This window comes from Vigna umbellata, chromosome 6 (genome assembly GCF_029865625.1).
Source record: "Vigna umbellata cultivar VRB3 chromosome 6, Vumbellata_1.0, whole genome shotgun sequence".
Lineage (NCBI taxonomy): Eukaryota > Viridiplantae > Streptophyta > Magnoliopsida > Fabales > Fabaceae > Vigna > Vigna umbellata.
This window is the reverse complement of record NC_142170.1, coordinates 8,633,173-8,649,932: the sequence shown is the minus strand read 5'-3', so window position 1 is coordinate 8,649,932 and position 16,760 is coordinate 8,633,173. Positions and strand designations below refer to the sequence as shown.

Below are 16,760 nucleotides of genomic sequence, written 5' to 3'. Positions count from 1 at the left end.
AACAACTCTCATTACCCAAATATAACATACTTACTTGGTTTAAGGTTTTAAACATTGAGAAAACACATAATAAATGAATATTTTCTCAAGATTTAAACCTTACAACCACATCATTCTCTCAATCAACTACCAAATGTAAAGAGAAATGAATACATTAATTAATTTATTAGAGATTGAATCATTCCCATAAATCTTAAAATTGACTAACATAAAATTTCTAAGATTACAAGCTCTTCAACAAGATTATTTGAAAACACCACTAGTGTAGCGAGGGGATTTTACCGCGATTATTTTTCAATATACGTCGCGGTTTACGAACCGCGGCATATTCAGTCGCGGTAGTAAGTCAGAGACTTTAGGCCGCGGTTATGACCGCGGTATATAGGTTGCGGAATATGCCGCGGTTGTCCAAGGAACCGCTGCCTAAATCCATTTTTTTTTAAAAAAAATAATTTGTCCATGATATGCCACGGTTCAACCGCGGCAAAAGACTCCAGTATATGCCGCGGTTCTAGCACTAACCGCGGCCATATGTCTCATTTTAAAAAAAAACGAAACACTATATGCCGCGGTTGTGGTTACAACCGCGACATATTCCCCTGCAGTTTTTTAAAATTGCAGGTCTGTTTTTGTGATATCCACTACCACAAAAACAGACCTGCATATAAAAATATGTACACAAATTCAATTTGAACATAACAAACACATGTTCAAATGTATTTCAACATCAAATAAAGTACCAAAGTCTAAGAAAATTCAATCTAATCAAATGCAATGTTTAAATCTAAGAGCTATTGTATAATCTAATTATATACTTCGCAGCAGCGTTCCTAATGAATAATAGTGACTTCTCAGGAACTGGTGTAGTAGTCTTGAATCTCTGCAAAAGACAATTCATATTAATTAGTGTATATGAATTCAACATTTGGGAAAAAATCAAAATTTGTTAAAGTTAAATATTACCGTTTCCCAGCGACTTGTGATGTGAGAACGAACAATATGGGCCATCCAATACATTACATAGTATCCGCACTCATATGACCCATTTTGTCTGTTACACTACAATATATCATCACAGTTGATAATAGTTAGTGAATAACATTAAAATAAAACAATTATAACAAAGTATGGCTTTAGCATATGTCAAACCTTGAGAGAAATCCAAGCAATCTTTCTACTATTAACAATTGATCTCCCACCCATCATCATACTTGCTGGAATAGAACTGTATATAAAAATAGGTTTTACCATTCATTTATATAACAAAGAAAGTCCAAACATTGAGGTTCTTACCAATCAATTGCTTGTCTGAGTTGTGTGGGAGGAGGCCTGTGCAATGAACAGAACCACAAAGCATAGTTGTCTTGCATAGACATAACAAGAAGTTGCCAATGGCGCCTGAAATTCATAATAACGTAACTATTAAATATTAAAATCACATATGGAACATTATTATGTTAACAAAGTTCACTTACCCGGATATATAAGGCAAAAAGTATATTTTCTTGCCCCTTCCAAAACTTCTTATCACATTCATGTTGATCTGCTCAAAATCATTTGATTCATGAATTGATTGGGGATCAATGAATCCATAATCATCAGAACGCCCCAACTTGTTACTGACCCCAGACATATACCTGAAATCAAAAATTAACTTTGATATAAGGATACTTGATATATAAATCAATTTTATATATAAATAATTGGTCATAGACTTACATCGTCCATAGTTGAATAATTGAAATATTCAACTCTTGTGTTCCCGACGTAAGCTCACGGACATCTTGGCTATTAAGGTATATTGGGACCTCAGAGCCTGTCCCAAATACATTAACATCATACTCAACCTCCAAAGGCTTATCATCAAGGATGTCAGCAAGTAGATGCAATGAAGAAAGGGGGTCATCCTCAGATAGAGGAATCTTCTCTTGTGCCTGCGTCTGTTGTTACATGAAAAGATAAGATAAGTTTTGACATCAAAAACCTTTAAAATTGAGAAGTTTAAAGAAGAATTTCATACCGAGGGGTCAGAAACTGGTTTAACCAAAAATTTAGGCCAAGTGATAAACGACTTATATGCTTGTTCCACAGTGAAAATCTCTTCCGTGGACAGAGGAACCGAGGCATCTGGTATGATCATTTCATCCACTGAGACCTTCACCTCATCCTCTAATAGTTGCATACCATGACATACAGTCGCTGACCTAAACTCTGTTCCACGAGCTACCAGCACCATCTCAGTATCCTCTAAAATGTATAGCAAACATGGACTACCATCGTCCATGTCATCCTCTGGGATGGCTGATGCGGAACAACTTCCTTTCCCGCTTCTCCCTGTTAGAGTAAATGTTAGATTATACAAAAGATAGAAATAATTGCACATAAATGTTTATTAAGTTTACCTGTGGGAGGGGGAGGGATAACATGTTCCTCTATAGGAGACGGCACCGGGTGCATGCTCTGAAACTGCTGCTGGAACATGACGTGGAATTCAGCCCTCACCTCGGCCCTGATCTCCTCTCTAAGGTCTTCTCGGACCTTTTTTGTGATCTCTTCTGTCATCCTTTGTGTATCGCTGTATGAATATGAAGGCTGACGAGAAGAGCTCCCAAAATAATCTTTAATTCCTACTCCAGGACCTGCAGCACGTACACGTCCAGGGTTCTCAGGTCGTCCAATCGCAGCAGCAAGAATATCCTGGCGACCCTCTGGAGTGAATTGGCCTTGGGAGCTCTGCTCAACCAAGGCGTCCTGTAACATTACAAAACACCATTATTCTTTAAATAGTTTAATGTAGTATGTATAATGACAATACTTATTATTTTAGGAACAGTGATAACTTACAATTCTTTCAGAAATCTCTCGTGCAGTGTCGGAAGAGTAGGTGCCCGATGGTCGCATACGGGCCAACTTCCATTTCTCATGTCTAGACGGTGGAGAAGGAGGCTGAGGAGGGCTACCACCCTGAGATTGTGGTATAGCATCTGCCTTTTGCTTCAGGATTTTCTCCTCAAGCTTCCTATACCCACCACGAGATAATAGGTGGGGGTTTTTGTTGTGAGCACTTGTTCCTTGTGCTTTGCTTCTAATTGCCTGTCACATACACATTAATTAATTAGTTCATATGATATATATTTGTTAATGAGGAATTGAATAATATGAACTACACTAACCTGCCATTCCTCTGACATCCGACTCTCTTTAAAAAGCCGCCAAGTCTCCTCATCAATGGACTTATATGAACTACATGGACTTTTATGTTTAAGGTGTCCAAAGATGTATCTTGATGTCAACTTGCTTTTAAAGTTTCTGAAATTTTCTGCAACAGTTGACAAACACTTATTTCTAAGTGTTGTGACATTTGGAATGTCAAATGTCAGCTGAAAAAAACATAATAAAGTTGTATTAGTACAAAATTATCAATATAAACAAATTTTAATTCAAATGCTATTAACTAACTTACCAATATATCTTTCCAAATAATGTTCCGATCAACCTCGGACACATGATCAAAAGATGGAATGAGAATGCTAATCTTATCACGTGCCACCACTCCAAGGTATGATCGGAAGTCATCTGCATGGGGCCAGTTGCCACACCCGTGGTGACATTCACATTCACCGGAGTTCTTTCACCACTATTTTTCCTGATCAATAGTTGTTTCATCCTAGTGGGTCCTCTAGTGGATCTGGTTGGGGGAGCCTCATCCCCTGAAGAATGTGGATGATCAGCCATATATCTGTCAAAATAAATAACAACATTAAATTTTATTTCAAGACTTATGTAATATCATATAAATTAACAAAACATGTAATAGTAATCATAGGAAATGTATAAAAGGAAAACTTATGTTATATTAATAAAATACTTATACAGAAATTGAAAATTCATACATAATTACGAGTGGGCAGTGTATTTCCATCTGACAACATTTCATTCAACAACGTCAACAGTTCTGTAAAACTCTTATCAGTCCATCCATTGCTCGCCTTCAAATTCATGAGCCTTAACACCGCTGACAAACGTGTGAACTTAGTTGAACCGACATACAAAGGTGTTTTCGCATCAGTCGACATCGTCTCATACACGTGAGCTTTGGCAAAATTTTCTGCTCCAACATCGCGGATCATGTCCTCCAATTTGTCTTCATCCGGTCGATCTTCTTCCATGGTGGAATCAGTAACATTTACAGTTTGAGAGTCAGTGGGAAAATGCATTTCTTCGCCGTGCCATATCCATGTTGTATAGCATCTTAGGAAACCATCACATATAAGATGTTCTCTAATTTGAGTTGCGTTCAACTTTCTCCCATTCAAACAGTTCACACAAGGACATCTAAACTTCACTTCATCATCACTTCTCCCCTCATTACGTTGCGCAAATTGTATAAATTCCTCTACACCTCTCTCGTACTCAGCACTAATACGTGGTAAATTAATCCAATTTCGATCCATATTCCTAAATATTACATAAAAAGATAAGCTACTAAAAATCAAACTTGCAATTTCATACATATCATTGAAACTTAGTGAATAATATTTTAAGGTTTATAAATAATGCAAGAACTACAACACACATTACCAAAACTATAGCAAAAACTATACCATACATTACCAAAACTATAGCAATTTCATGCATTACCAAAATTTTAGCAAAAACTATACCATACATTACCAAAACTATAGTAATTTCATACATTACGAAAACTATAGCAATTGTTATTATGCAAAAACTAATGAAGAAATCATGTTAAGAATGCAAAAGGGCATAAATACCTGGAACAGGGGCGGCGAAAAAGCTTGGTGCAACAAAGGGGAATGGCAGCGGAGAGGAATGACAAGCGTTTCAAACGATTTTGATCGGCTAAAACTATTTCTTATCGTCAAAAATGGGAAATGACCGAACAATTTTGAGTTTAAACGGTGAAGAAACGAGGGAACTGGATGGGTGGTCGGCGGGAGGGAGAAGAAAACTCGCAGCGTCTGCGCGAACAAGACGATATTGTTCCAAAGTTTTAAGAGGGTTATATGCCGCGGTTTCACAACGAATCGCGGCCTATACTCATTAAAAAAATAACCTAAATGGCATTTTTGAAATTATTTTTAAACTATATGCAGCGGTTGAGCGGGCAACCGCGGTATATTCCTCTAAATATTTCAAATTCATTTTAAATTTATTTCAGGTAGGAGAATAGGTCGCGGTTACTCTGAGAACCGCGGCCTATAACCCTGTAACGTGCTGAATACAACTGTCTCCCCAACTGCCTTTTGGGGAATATCAGTAGATGACAGGGGGTATATGCTGCGGTTGCTCTGAGAAACCGCGGCATATACCCCTGTAACTTCTGAAATTCTCTGACTGACAGAGAAGTTCAGAAGTTACTACGGTATATGCCGCGGTTTCTCAGAGCAACCGCGGCATATACCCTTGTAACTTCTGAAATTCTCTGACTCAGTAAGCCCCTGCAATAAATTGGCAGGGGTATATGCCGCGGTTTTCCAGAGAACCGCGACATATACGTTGTTATTTAATTTTTTTTTCAGACGTGGCGTCAAAGGGGATGGTTGACTGGCGTATATGCGGCGGTTCCCCTCTGAACCGCGGCATATTCCTTCGATTTATTTACAAAACTGCCACCGCGCACCATTATGCTGCGGTTTCTAGTGAACCGTGGCATAATGTGCGCTGTAAAAACCCAATTTTTTACTAGTGCACAAAACTGACCTAACTTTTTCTGAAACTTAAAGATAAAAAATTCATATATATATATATATATATATATATATATATATATATATATATATATATATATATTAGTCATACAAGAATCTCACTTTAGATAACACCAAGCAAATTTCACTTAAACAATTATTTAAGTTAGATGAATAATTGCATCTCAATGATTAAAGTAATTTTTCACTTTTAATATCTTTCAGAAGACGTATACTAAGCATGCCCCACAAAAGAGTACACCTTGCTAATTCAAAACTAAACTACTGGAATTTTCAAAGTTTTAACCTATTAACAGCTCTTAAAGTGTCAAAATGGACCAGTCGTTCCAAAAAAATGGGATGAGGTAAGTTGACCTATCATGGTTAAACAAGTTAAAAGCCTTAACTTATCTATCAATTTTTTTGTAACTTTATTATTATTATTATTATATATATATATATATATATATATATAAACATACTTAATTATGTACATAATTTTTTAAAAATTGAATTGATTAGTAAATATTTTTAGTTAGATAAATTAATATAATTATTATATTTACATATTAAATTATTCTAGTTAAAGCTTTATTTATAAATTTAATAATTTAATTTATATTATTATTGTATATTTATAAAATTTAAATAATATGTATAATAAAAAATTAATCGTCTAAATTAATATTTTATTTTATTTAAAAAAATTGACTAAAAATACTAATTAACCCCCACCTTTCCGTCATTCCTTCCTAACACTTACCTTAATTTAAATCAAAAAAAAAAAGGTTTAATTGACACTAAATTCTTACTGGTGGGGCTATATTAATCAACCAATTCTTACCTACTCTAAGATTTGATGTTTAAATATTAAAAACTTATGTTCTCAGATTTCTAAAAAGAGTATAAAGAAAATGTAAAGATATATTTTTTAGATAATGAAATAAAGAATGAAATCGTTATAATGTATTTATAATTTTGTTTCTTTATACCGTTTAAAATTATATATCTTCCATTTTTTATTTTATATAATGATATTTTCTAGATAATAAATTTAACTAACATGTTATATTTAATTACATTACTTTAAAATGTATTTTTTGTTTTACAAGAATAATATTTAAAGAAGGACATTAAAAAACATTTATAAAATTTGTTACAATTATAACTGCTTTTTAATATGTGAAGTTATTTATTCTATATGAATGAGAATATATTTATTAACAAAGGTTTGTTTTTTACAATAAAAAGGGTTTAATTATACCAGTTAACAAAGTTATTTGAAGGAAAGAGAAAGATCTGCATATTTGAAAGGATGTTGATGTACTTAGCATAAGCTTATCTAGCAGCTTTTCTTTGTCTTCTAGGAAAAAAAGGTAAATGTCCTTGCTCCTTCCAAGAAAAGAGGAGGAATCTCTTCGTCGGTAAAACGATGTTTCTTGAAGAGGAAAACTACAGCTCATTTAATAAACTAAATATGATGAATAAGTGAAGAACATATGGAACTTTGAAGTCAGAAATTATTGATCGCATTTCTTTCAGGACATTTTACTACTTAAATTGATCTAATTCTTTTACATCCATTGGTGTTAAAAATTCAAGTAATTTGGAAGTATTTCATTGAATAAAAATAAATAACATGAATAATATATAAGTAAAATATTCATAAATTTATTGTCATTAAGATTTTGAGAGTTAAAAATGATGTTATATTTGATTTGTTATAAAAAAACTTTACAATGATACTAAACTCTATAGTTTATCTTGGTAATTACTTGAATATGTATCTCGTCGTAAAACAAAATTATAAAAGAATATTACCACTAAAATTTATATGGATTTACTAATCACTCATACTTCACTTTAAATTTATACGTATTTGTTTACTTATTCTTGTAAACAAGTTATTTCAATCAATCTTTATTATTTTATGCATTTACTTTAATTTTTCAAAATGAAAACTTGTTTTTTTCTTTTTAAAAATTCATACCATAAAAGTAGCATAAATAGACGAAAGATGGTTAAATACGGTTTATATTTTTTAATTAAGATGATACAATTATGATAATCATAAATGCAATTTTTAAATTTTATAATAATAAATTAAGTATTGTAATTAATATGCTCCTTTTGATCTATAAAAGGTCATAAAAATTACTAAGTTGAAAGTGGTAAAATATTTTTACTACAATTCATATTCTATTTTTACAAAAAATGTTTAATTTATATTTCTATAAAAGATATAAATATCTAAAGGGATTTAAATTATGTGATAACTAAGGCACTAGTATGTAAGATATTTGAATTTGATAAATATATTGCTTCTGAGGTATGTGTTGCTCTCTGCAACATCCTATAAATCTATCATTGTTGATTGTAAATTAAAAACTGAAATTTAAAAAAAAAAAGTGCTTAAATACAATATTAATTTTAAAATCTATATATTTTGTGGCAACTGTGTATTGATTGTTGTTTAATAAATTGTTTATTAAAAATCAAAGAATATGAACTTTTAACTTATGATTATCACGACTTTAAAATCTTTTATTTTCTTTTCAGGTATGCACGGTTAGAAGTTTCACATCAGGTCAAATTATAATATATAAGTGAAATTGAGTTACGTTTAAATGCAATTTGTTGTTTAGTTAAACTTTTTTGTTGTTGTTGACGTTGATATCAAATTAGTTAATTTTATTCCATTCGTTGTGGAGCTGTTATCGGACTACCATTAATTCTATTAAGTTAGGTGAAAATCTCACAAGCTGAAAACAAATTTGAATTTGTATGTATAAATTGGTTCATATAACATTGTATTACTCACGTCACGTAGAAAGATATCAAATCTACGTGGACCCTGATTTTGAATGAATCGTTCGTATATATAGGTCAGAATATAGAAACTTTTGGTAGAGATATAGCCAAAAAAAAAACCAGAGACTTGGTGCTCTACCCGTCACTCTTTTCTCAATCAGATTGTCACTCATACATAGTTACAGATATAGACACTGAAAGATAAGGAGCTTGTAGAGATGGTGAAAAACACTAACTCTGAAAAAAGTGGCCTTAGGAAAGGAACATGGACCCCAGAGGAAGATAAAAAATTGATTGCTTATGTTACGAGATACGGTCACTGGAATTGGAACCTACTCCCCAAGTTTGCAGGTACCTCAAAATCTCTAATTCTTTCATTTCTTCCTTCTCTGTCAACACTCTGCTGCATGAATTAGTTTCTCTCACTCATCATCATATAAGAAACTCCGACCACCGTGTCGTATGTTTTATAAGGAATCAAATTTCCATTTGAAACAAAATTCCCTGTAATGTTGCAGAAACCTAATTAATGTCGACTATGTAAACCAATGAATCTGGTGCTGTCATATGTATGTATAACTCGATTAATCTTTTAGGTCTTGAGAGGTGTGGAAAAAGTTGCAGGCTAAGATGGCTGAATTACTTGAGGCCAAATATCAAAAGAGGAAACTACACTAAAGAAGAAGATGATACCATTATCAAACTTCTCCAAAGTCTCGGTAACAGGTATATGAATTGGGGAACTGGAGTAAATAAAATGCAGGTTTTTTTCTTAGGAAACCTGTCTGTTTTCTTCTCAGTAGATTATTGCAATAACAATATAATTTTTATATATGGATTCTATTACTAGTTTTCTTCACAACCTCGTTTTCGATATTACCACAAAATTTTGAGGGTCCCATTTTGGACTATAAGACTTCTTAACTCAAAGACTTAATTACCCTGTAACCCTCGGAGTTGCGTGTATCCATTTGGGTATTCACGATACAACTTTCAGTACATATTGAAATGAAGCTCCTGTTCGTAATCTTACATCTGTTAGAAATAAATAAAGTGATTTTATAATATACAAGTGGACGTAAATTTTACTTTATAAAATGAAAAATGAAAAATGAAATTAATTTAAGTCTATTTCTTAAAAACATTTACTATAATTTTAGTCAAATGCTTTTTTGCATGCATTTTTCAGATTTGGTTCCTTTAATAAATTGTCATCACGTGTACCCAAAATATAAGAGCTATAAATTTAGAATTTTCCACTTATCTATTTAATTTCAAATTCTGTAATTGATATTATTCAACAGAAACTCTCCACGTGGTTATATTAATAGTTAGGTCCGATATTGATGTTAGATAATTAGGCTTAGAATAGCTTCTTGAAGTTGTGATACCCACAAATCAATTATTTAGGTTTTTGTCATATTTTTAGATGTCCAAAGAAGGTTAAAAGATTATCATGGATTAGGGTTTCGGAAAGAAGTTATGGGAAGGTAAATATGACAAAGTTTTAGATGAATTGAAGTAAATATGAATTGAAACATGTAAAACACTATTGCCATGTATTGATTAAAAGAACATTACGTTTTAGATTCATAAGTATACTTTTTTATTTAATGGAAGTTAAATAATAAGTGTAAATATTTGAGGTTTTCTCTAATATTATATTATATTAACATTTAATGTACCAAATATGCATGCTGCTATGCTAATAGAATTGTCTATTAATATCTAAATGATCATAATATTAAGCTACAACATTATTAATATAAGTTTTTATAGATAAATGACATATTAATAGAAATTAAGGTAATGTTAAATCACTCGAATATAATTTATTTTACCTAATTATAGTTTATTTCTATATTATAGTACATGCGAAATTTTATATCCGATTCCTAATCATTTAAATCAAGTTTTGAATTCAAATCAATAGATTATGGTCCTACTACTAGTTACTGTTAGTTCTAGCAACTAATATAGACCTAATAAATATTTTTTAACTCAGTTTAAATATTTTTTAAATACAAAAAATTATACGTTTAAATATTTGTATTGAAATAACAAAACCGTACTTTTAATATCCCATAAAAACATATTTTTTAAAAGGGAAGTTAACTAACCATAATTCACTTATATTCTATATCTATAATACACAATAAAAATTAAAATAAATATAAAAAATACACATATTTAAATAATAATTTTTTAATTTTTATTAAAATTATTTATTAGAAAATGGCCCAGTGATTAAGCACCAGTCTTACTAATTTTAGTAAAAACAGATTGTTGTGGAATTGAAGTGACATGGCTCTTACCATAAAAGGAATTCTAAGTCATGAAAGTGTCAAGTTATACAATATGATTTTTGTAAGCTATTTATGTTAATAACTACACACACAAAAATAATTAAGCTGAATATATTATGATGTCACTTGATTTATCACAAAACAAAATATCTACATATCAAATGTAAAAGTTGGATAAATCATTAAGGCAGGACCAAATTGATTTATAAAGTATAAAGTGACCTAATTTAAATATTGGAAATCTTTTATTCTGTTATTTTTTCAACTAAACGAGAGAATTTTTTTTTCTCTACCAATTAATTTTTAATCTACATTTTCCTTTCAAACAAAGACACCCAGGAGATGAGGTGGGAGCAATAAATATTTTATTTCTCGTATTTATTTTAAATATAAGAATACTTGTATTCTTCTCTTACATCTTGTTTTTTTTTAATTTGTGGTTGATATTGTCAGGAATATAAATTATGTAATCAAAAAGATTTTCTTCCAAATTTGAAAATATAGAGCATGTATTATAATCTCTGTTCTTATTTTAAAACACATAAATGAATATTTTTTATTTTTTTTATCATTTTTCTTGACAGTATTTACGAAACCCTAAGATGTTTATGATTTTGATTGAAAAATAAAAAAAAGTAAATTTAAATTAAGAAAATGTGTATTCTTCTCTAATTTAAATAATTTCCGTGAACAATCATTTTTGAAATAAGTCTTCGATATGTGATTTTTGTTAGAAGAATATTTGTGAAAGAAAAAATTGTTAAAAAGTTTAATCAGTATTATTGAGGTCTGATTTCCGTTTCTTCTTAACGCAGATGGTCTGCCATTGCTGCTCAGCTGCCAGGAAGAACAGACAATGAAATTAAGAATTATTGGCACACCAATCTCAAGAAACGATATCAACTTCTCAAACCTCAAGCCCACTCAAAGGATCAATCACCACACGAACAAGGACCAAACCCTAACAATAATATCGCACCAACTTCTCAATCCATCGATTCAAGCACAACAGCAACATCAACATCAACATCAACATCCTCGTCCCAACTATCTATAACTACTGGTACCAAAGAAAATTTTTTTGATACCATTCCTGATGATGATGATTTTTCTTTTGTGGATGCATACCAACTAGAGCCTGTGAATGAAAGCTTCTTCTTGGAACCATATATGGTTGACATATCGTGCCTTCCTTCTGATATTTTGGTGCCTGAACCCGATTACTTCGGCCCTGTTTCTGACATAGAACTTTGGAGTCACAGTAATATATACTATGCGTGAGCAAACACTAAACAGTTAATAAATGACGAGACGAACATTGAAAAATCAAAGTTTCCGTCTCAAGGCAGACAAAAATAAAGTGACTCAATTCAAGGTCGCTATGTACACTGTTGTCGTTGTCTCTCGTGTTTCTTAATTAATACTAGTGGGCTGAAGTGTGATATGTATAAGAAATTTGTACAAGTATTAACATCTTATATTATGGAGGGGTGAGAATTATTCTAACTATTGATTAGTAATTGAATTTTATTATCAATTATTTGTAACTAAAAACATTGAAAACGTAAGATGAGATAAATTATGTATTTAAAATCCAACGCATAATTACAATATTAATGTAGAAACTAATGAAAAAAAACTTAGGTGAGAAAGTAGTTTAAAAACAGATACAAAAGGTTTATCGAGTTAGAGCATTAATAATAAGAATATATAGTGTTACTATTATAAAGTGAATATTTATATGTTGTAACATGAAAATGAAAATTGATTGCACATTTCAAAATTTGTTACAAATAAAGTTGAGGGATTTATTGTTCTAGTCAAAATCATTTTGTTAATAACTAAAATTTTATTTTATTTTAAAAAAAATAATATTTGTATATTAAGTAATGAACAGTTTCAAAAGTACATATATTAAATACCTTTTAACATTTTGTACCGTATCCATGTGATCAATCAATAGTATCCATTAAATTACATTAGTTAGATATAAGTACGAATGATCATTGTTGTGAATTTAAATATTTTAAAGTAAAAAATTATTTACATATTTAATGGATATGAGATGTTTGGCTTATAACTAATATATTTATACCTGTTAGTTTATTATTTTAAATATTAATTAAAGTTTTTTATATAAAAATTACAAATCCTAATAAAAAATATTGTATTATCAAATATTAAATGTGAAAAATTCACATTTTTTTTCAGATACATATATTTTTTTTCAATATCAAATATAAAAAATAATTACAAGCTTTATTATATTGAATAATAGTAACAAATATATATTAGACAAAAATCAATTAAGTATAAAAAAGAATAAAATTAATTAAATGTGTCTTGAAGGTAGTGAGAAGTGGAAGGAGAAAAAGAAACTAAACAAAAAAAATCTAAATGATCTCTAAAATAAAAAATGAATTAAATTTTAACATGTGACATTAATATCAATTTAATTTGAGAAACTAAATTAATTATATTTAATAAATATTAAAACTCAATTGAGGAATTACAATATATAAAAATTAAAGGAAATCATAAACTTAAATATAAAAATAAAATTACTAATTAAGTAAAAAAAATAGATATGATAAAAATACTATTTCAAAACGATACCATAGTGATTCAATTAAAGTATACATTAACTTTTCTTAATGGTAATCAAAATTCAGTTGAAGTTAGTGTCAGGCATTTACTACAACTTCCATGGCTTACTAGCCATCATCAAGCTAAGGAGAAAAGGACATATATAAGAGCTTGCATCTTCCATGGCTTTTTGTCCTTCAAACCAACAATAGTATGTTTCTTCCTTCTTCACTACAACTTTCTTCTCTCTAGTTTATATGCTACTATATTTATCATATTTTAGTTTATTTTATTCATAATTAGATATGATGAAGAAGTGAAATAAATAGGAGTCTAATTATTTTATTTTCAGTTCTGATATAAAAAGAAAAAGAAAAACATTTTTATTTTTATCTCCATATTTAATGGATGTAAAACTTTTATCTCATTTTATTCTTTACTAGGTACGGTACTTGTACAATTTTTTTGTAATGTTTCAAATACCAGATAAATAATTTATAATTTTTATAAAAAAAATAAAAAAACACAATAACCAAAACATGATATACTAGTGCAGAAAGGGTTTTAGACGTATGTTATTTTGGACTTTTAACGTCAGATCTCGATCCAACGTCTTTACGGGTGACGTTAATGGGACGTCGGATTCTATAGAGTCCGACGTCTATAAAAGACGTCGGATTACACACATAACCGAGGTCTATAAAAGACGTCGGACATGGCATTAACCGATGTCTACTGCATCTCGTGTCTTTGGGTAGCGTAGTAGCACATTCTTCCTTTGCTAGTTTTCTCATAAGAAAAACTTGCTTTAAGAGATCCAAAAGACGTAAGCTTTTTTTACGAGGAAACTAGTAAAGGGAGAATGTGCTACTACGCTACGCAAAGACAAGAGAAAAATTACACCAAAACACAACGAAAATTCAATTTAATCGATTCAAATGGAAGATAATCCATCAAAGACTAATTTAATCGGAGTAAAAATAAGTTTAAACAGTTCAAAAGAGATAAAACGCATCTGAAAATGCAATGTCGCGGAGAGAAAAGGCGAGGAGGAAGACGATGAAGTGTGCGTAACCGCAGGTTCACGATTTCTGACTTAACAGGAATCTAGACGTCGGTGCCCCGAGTGCCCGACGTCTATTCTCGACTAGACGTCGGGGCCCTCACTAATATGACGTCTTTCTAATTTAAAAATTAATATTCGCAGGGGCATATAGACGTCGGACATGGCGGGATCAGACGTCTATATAGCGAAAAAAAATGACTTTTTACCTACCTGTCAGCCATATAGACGTCAGTTACAGGGGGCTGAAGTCTATATGTCGGACATGGCGGGATCAGACGTCTATATGGCGGAAAAAAATGACTTTTCACCTACCTGTCAGCCATATAGACGTCAGTTACAGGAGGCCGACATCTATAATATTATAGACGTTGGACATTGAGGGATCAGACGTCTATATGGCGGAAAAAAAATGACTTTTCACCTACCCTATCAGCCATATAGACGTCTGTTACAAGGGGACCGACGTTTATAATATTATAGACGTCGGACATGGAGGGATTAGACGTGTATATGGCGAAAAAAATGACTTTGGCCTCCCTCCTAACCGACGTCTATATGCCCACTTATTTACGAAAATGTCACTAGTCAATAATTTACGTTGATTATTTTGTAGTCCGACGTCTACGGAGTGTAAAGGTCAATTCTGCACTAGTGATATTATCAACTATTTAACATTATTAAAATAAATTAAAATTGTGTAAATAATAATTAAATAAAAGTAAAAAATAAATATAAAATAGTAACCGATTAAATATAACACTAGTGCAGCGAAGGGCTTTTACCGCGGTTCATTTTCACTATACGTCGCGGTTCTTAAACCGCGGCATATTCAGCCGCGGTAGTAAGTCAGACACTTTATACCGCGGTTCGAACCGCGGTATATAGGCTGCGGAATATGCCGCGGTTGTCTAGGGAACCGCTGCCTAAACCCTAAAAAAAATTTAAAAAAAAAATTAAAAAATGCACTATATGCCGCGGTTGAACCGCGGCATATAGGCCGACGAATATGCCACGGTTAGTGTCAAAACCGCGGCCATATGTCTCGTTTGTAAAAAAAACGAAGCACTATATGCCGCGGTTGTGGTTAGAACCGCGGCATATTCCCCTGCAGTTTTTTAAAATTGCAGGTCTGTTTTTGTGATATCCATTACCACAAAAACAGACCTGCATATAAAAACATTTACAGAAATTCAATTTCAACATAACAAACACATGTTCAAATGTATTTCAACATCAAATAAAGTAGAGAGTCTAAGAAAATTCTATCTAATCAAATGCATTGTTTAAATCTAAATCTAAGAGCTATTGTATAATCTAACTATATACTTCGCAGCAGCGTTCCTAATGAATAGTAGTGACTTCTCAGGAACTGGTGTAGTAGTCTTGAATCTCTGCAAAAGACAATTCATTTTAATTAGTGTATATGAATTCAACATTTGTTAAAAAATCAAAATTTGTTAAAGTTAAATATTACCGTTTCCCAGCTTCTTGTGATGTGAGAACGAACAATATGGGTCATCCAATACATTACATAGTATCCACACTCATATGACCCATTTTGTCTGTTACACTACAATATATCATCACAGTTGATAATAGTTAGTGAATAACATTTGTTATAAAACAATTATAACAAAGTCAGACTTTAGCATATGTCAAACCTTGAGAGAAATCCAAGCAATCTTTCTACTCTTAGCAATTGATCTCCCGTCCATCATCATACTTGCTGGAATAGAACTGTTTATAAAAAAATGTTTTAGCATTCAGTAATATAACAAAGAAAGTCCAAACATTGAGGTTCTTACCAATCAATTGCTTGTCTGAGTTGTGTGGGAGGAGGCCTGTGCAATGAGCAGAACCACAAAGCATAGTTGTCTTGCACAGACATAACAAGAAGTTGCCAATGGCGCCTGAAATTCATAATAACGTAACTATTAAATATTAAAATCACATATGGAACATTATTATGTTAACAAAGTTCACTTACCCGGATATATAAGGCAAAAAGTATATTTTCTTGCCCCTTCCAAAACTTCTTATCAGACTCATGTTGATATGGTCAAAATCATTTGATTCATGAATTTCTTGGGGATCAATGAATCCATAATCATCAGAACGCCCCAACTTATTAGCGACCCCAAACATATACCTGAAATCAAAAATTAACTTTGATATAAGGATACTTGATATATAAATCAATTTTATATATAAATAATTGGTCATAGACTTACATTGTCCATAGTTGAATAATTGAAATATTCAACTCTTGTGTTCCCGACG

The 16,760-nt window shown here is 31.3% G+C and overlaps 1 protein-coding gene across 1 annotated transcript; it reads left to right on the top strand.

Moving 5' to 3' along the window:
- Positions 1 to 8,656: 8,656 nt before the first annotated feature.
- LOC124837995 (transcription factor MYB10-like) lies at positions 8,657 to 12,263 on the top strand. The gene is made up of 3 exons (XM_047313495.2): positions 8,657 to 8,873; positions 9,119 to 9,248; positions 11,644 to 12,263. The coding sequence occupies exons 1-3, from the start codon at positions 8,741 to 8,743 to the stop codon at positions 12,107 to 12,109; spliced, it is 729 nt and encodes a 242-aa protein (XP_047169451.1). The 5' UTR covers positions 8,657 to 8,740; the 3' UTR covers positions 12,110 to 12,263.
- The last annotated feature ends 4,497 nt before the right edge of the window (positions 12,264 to 16,760 follow it).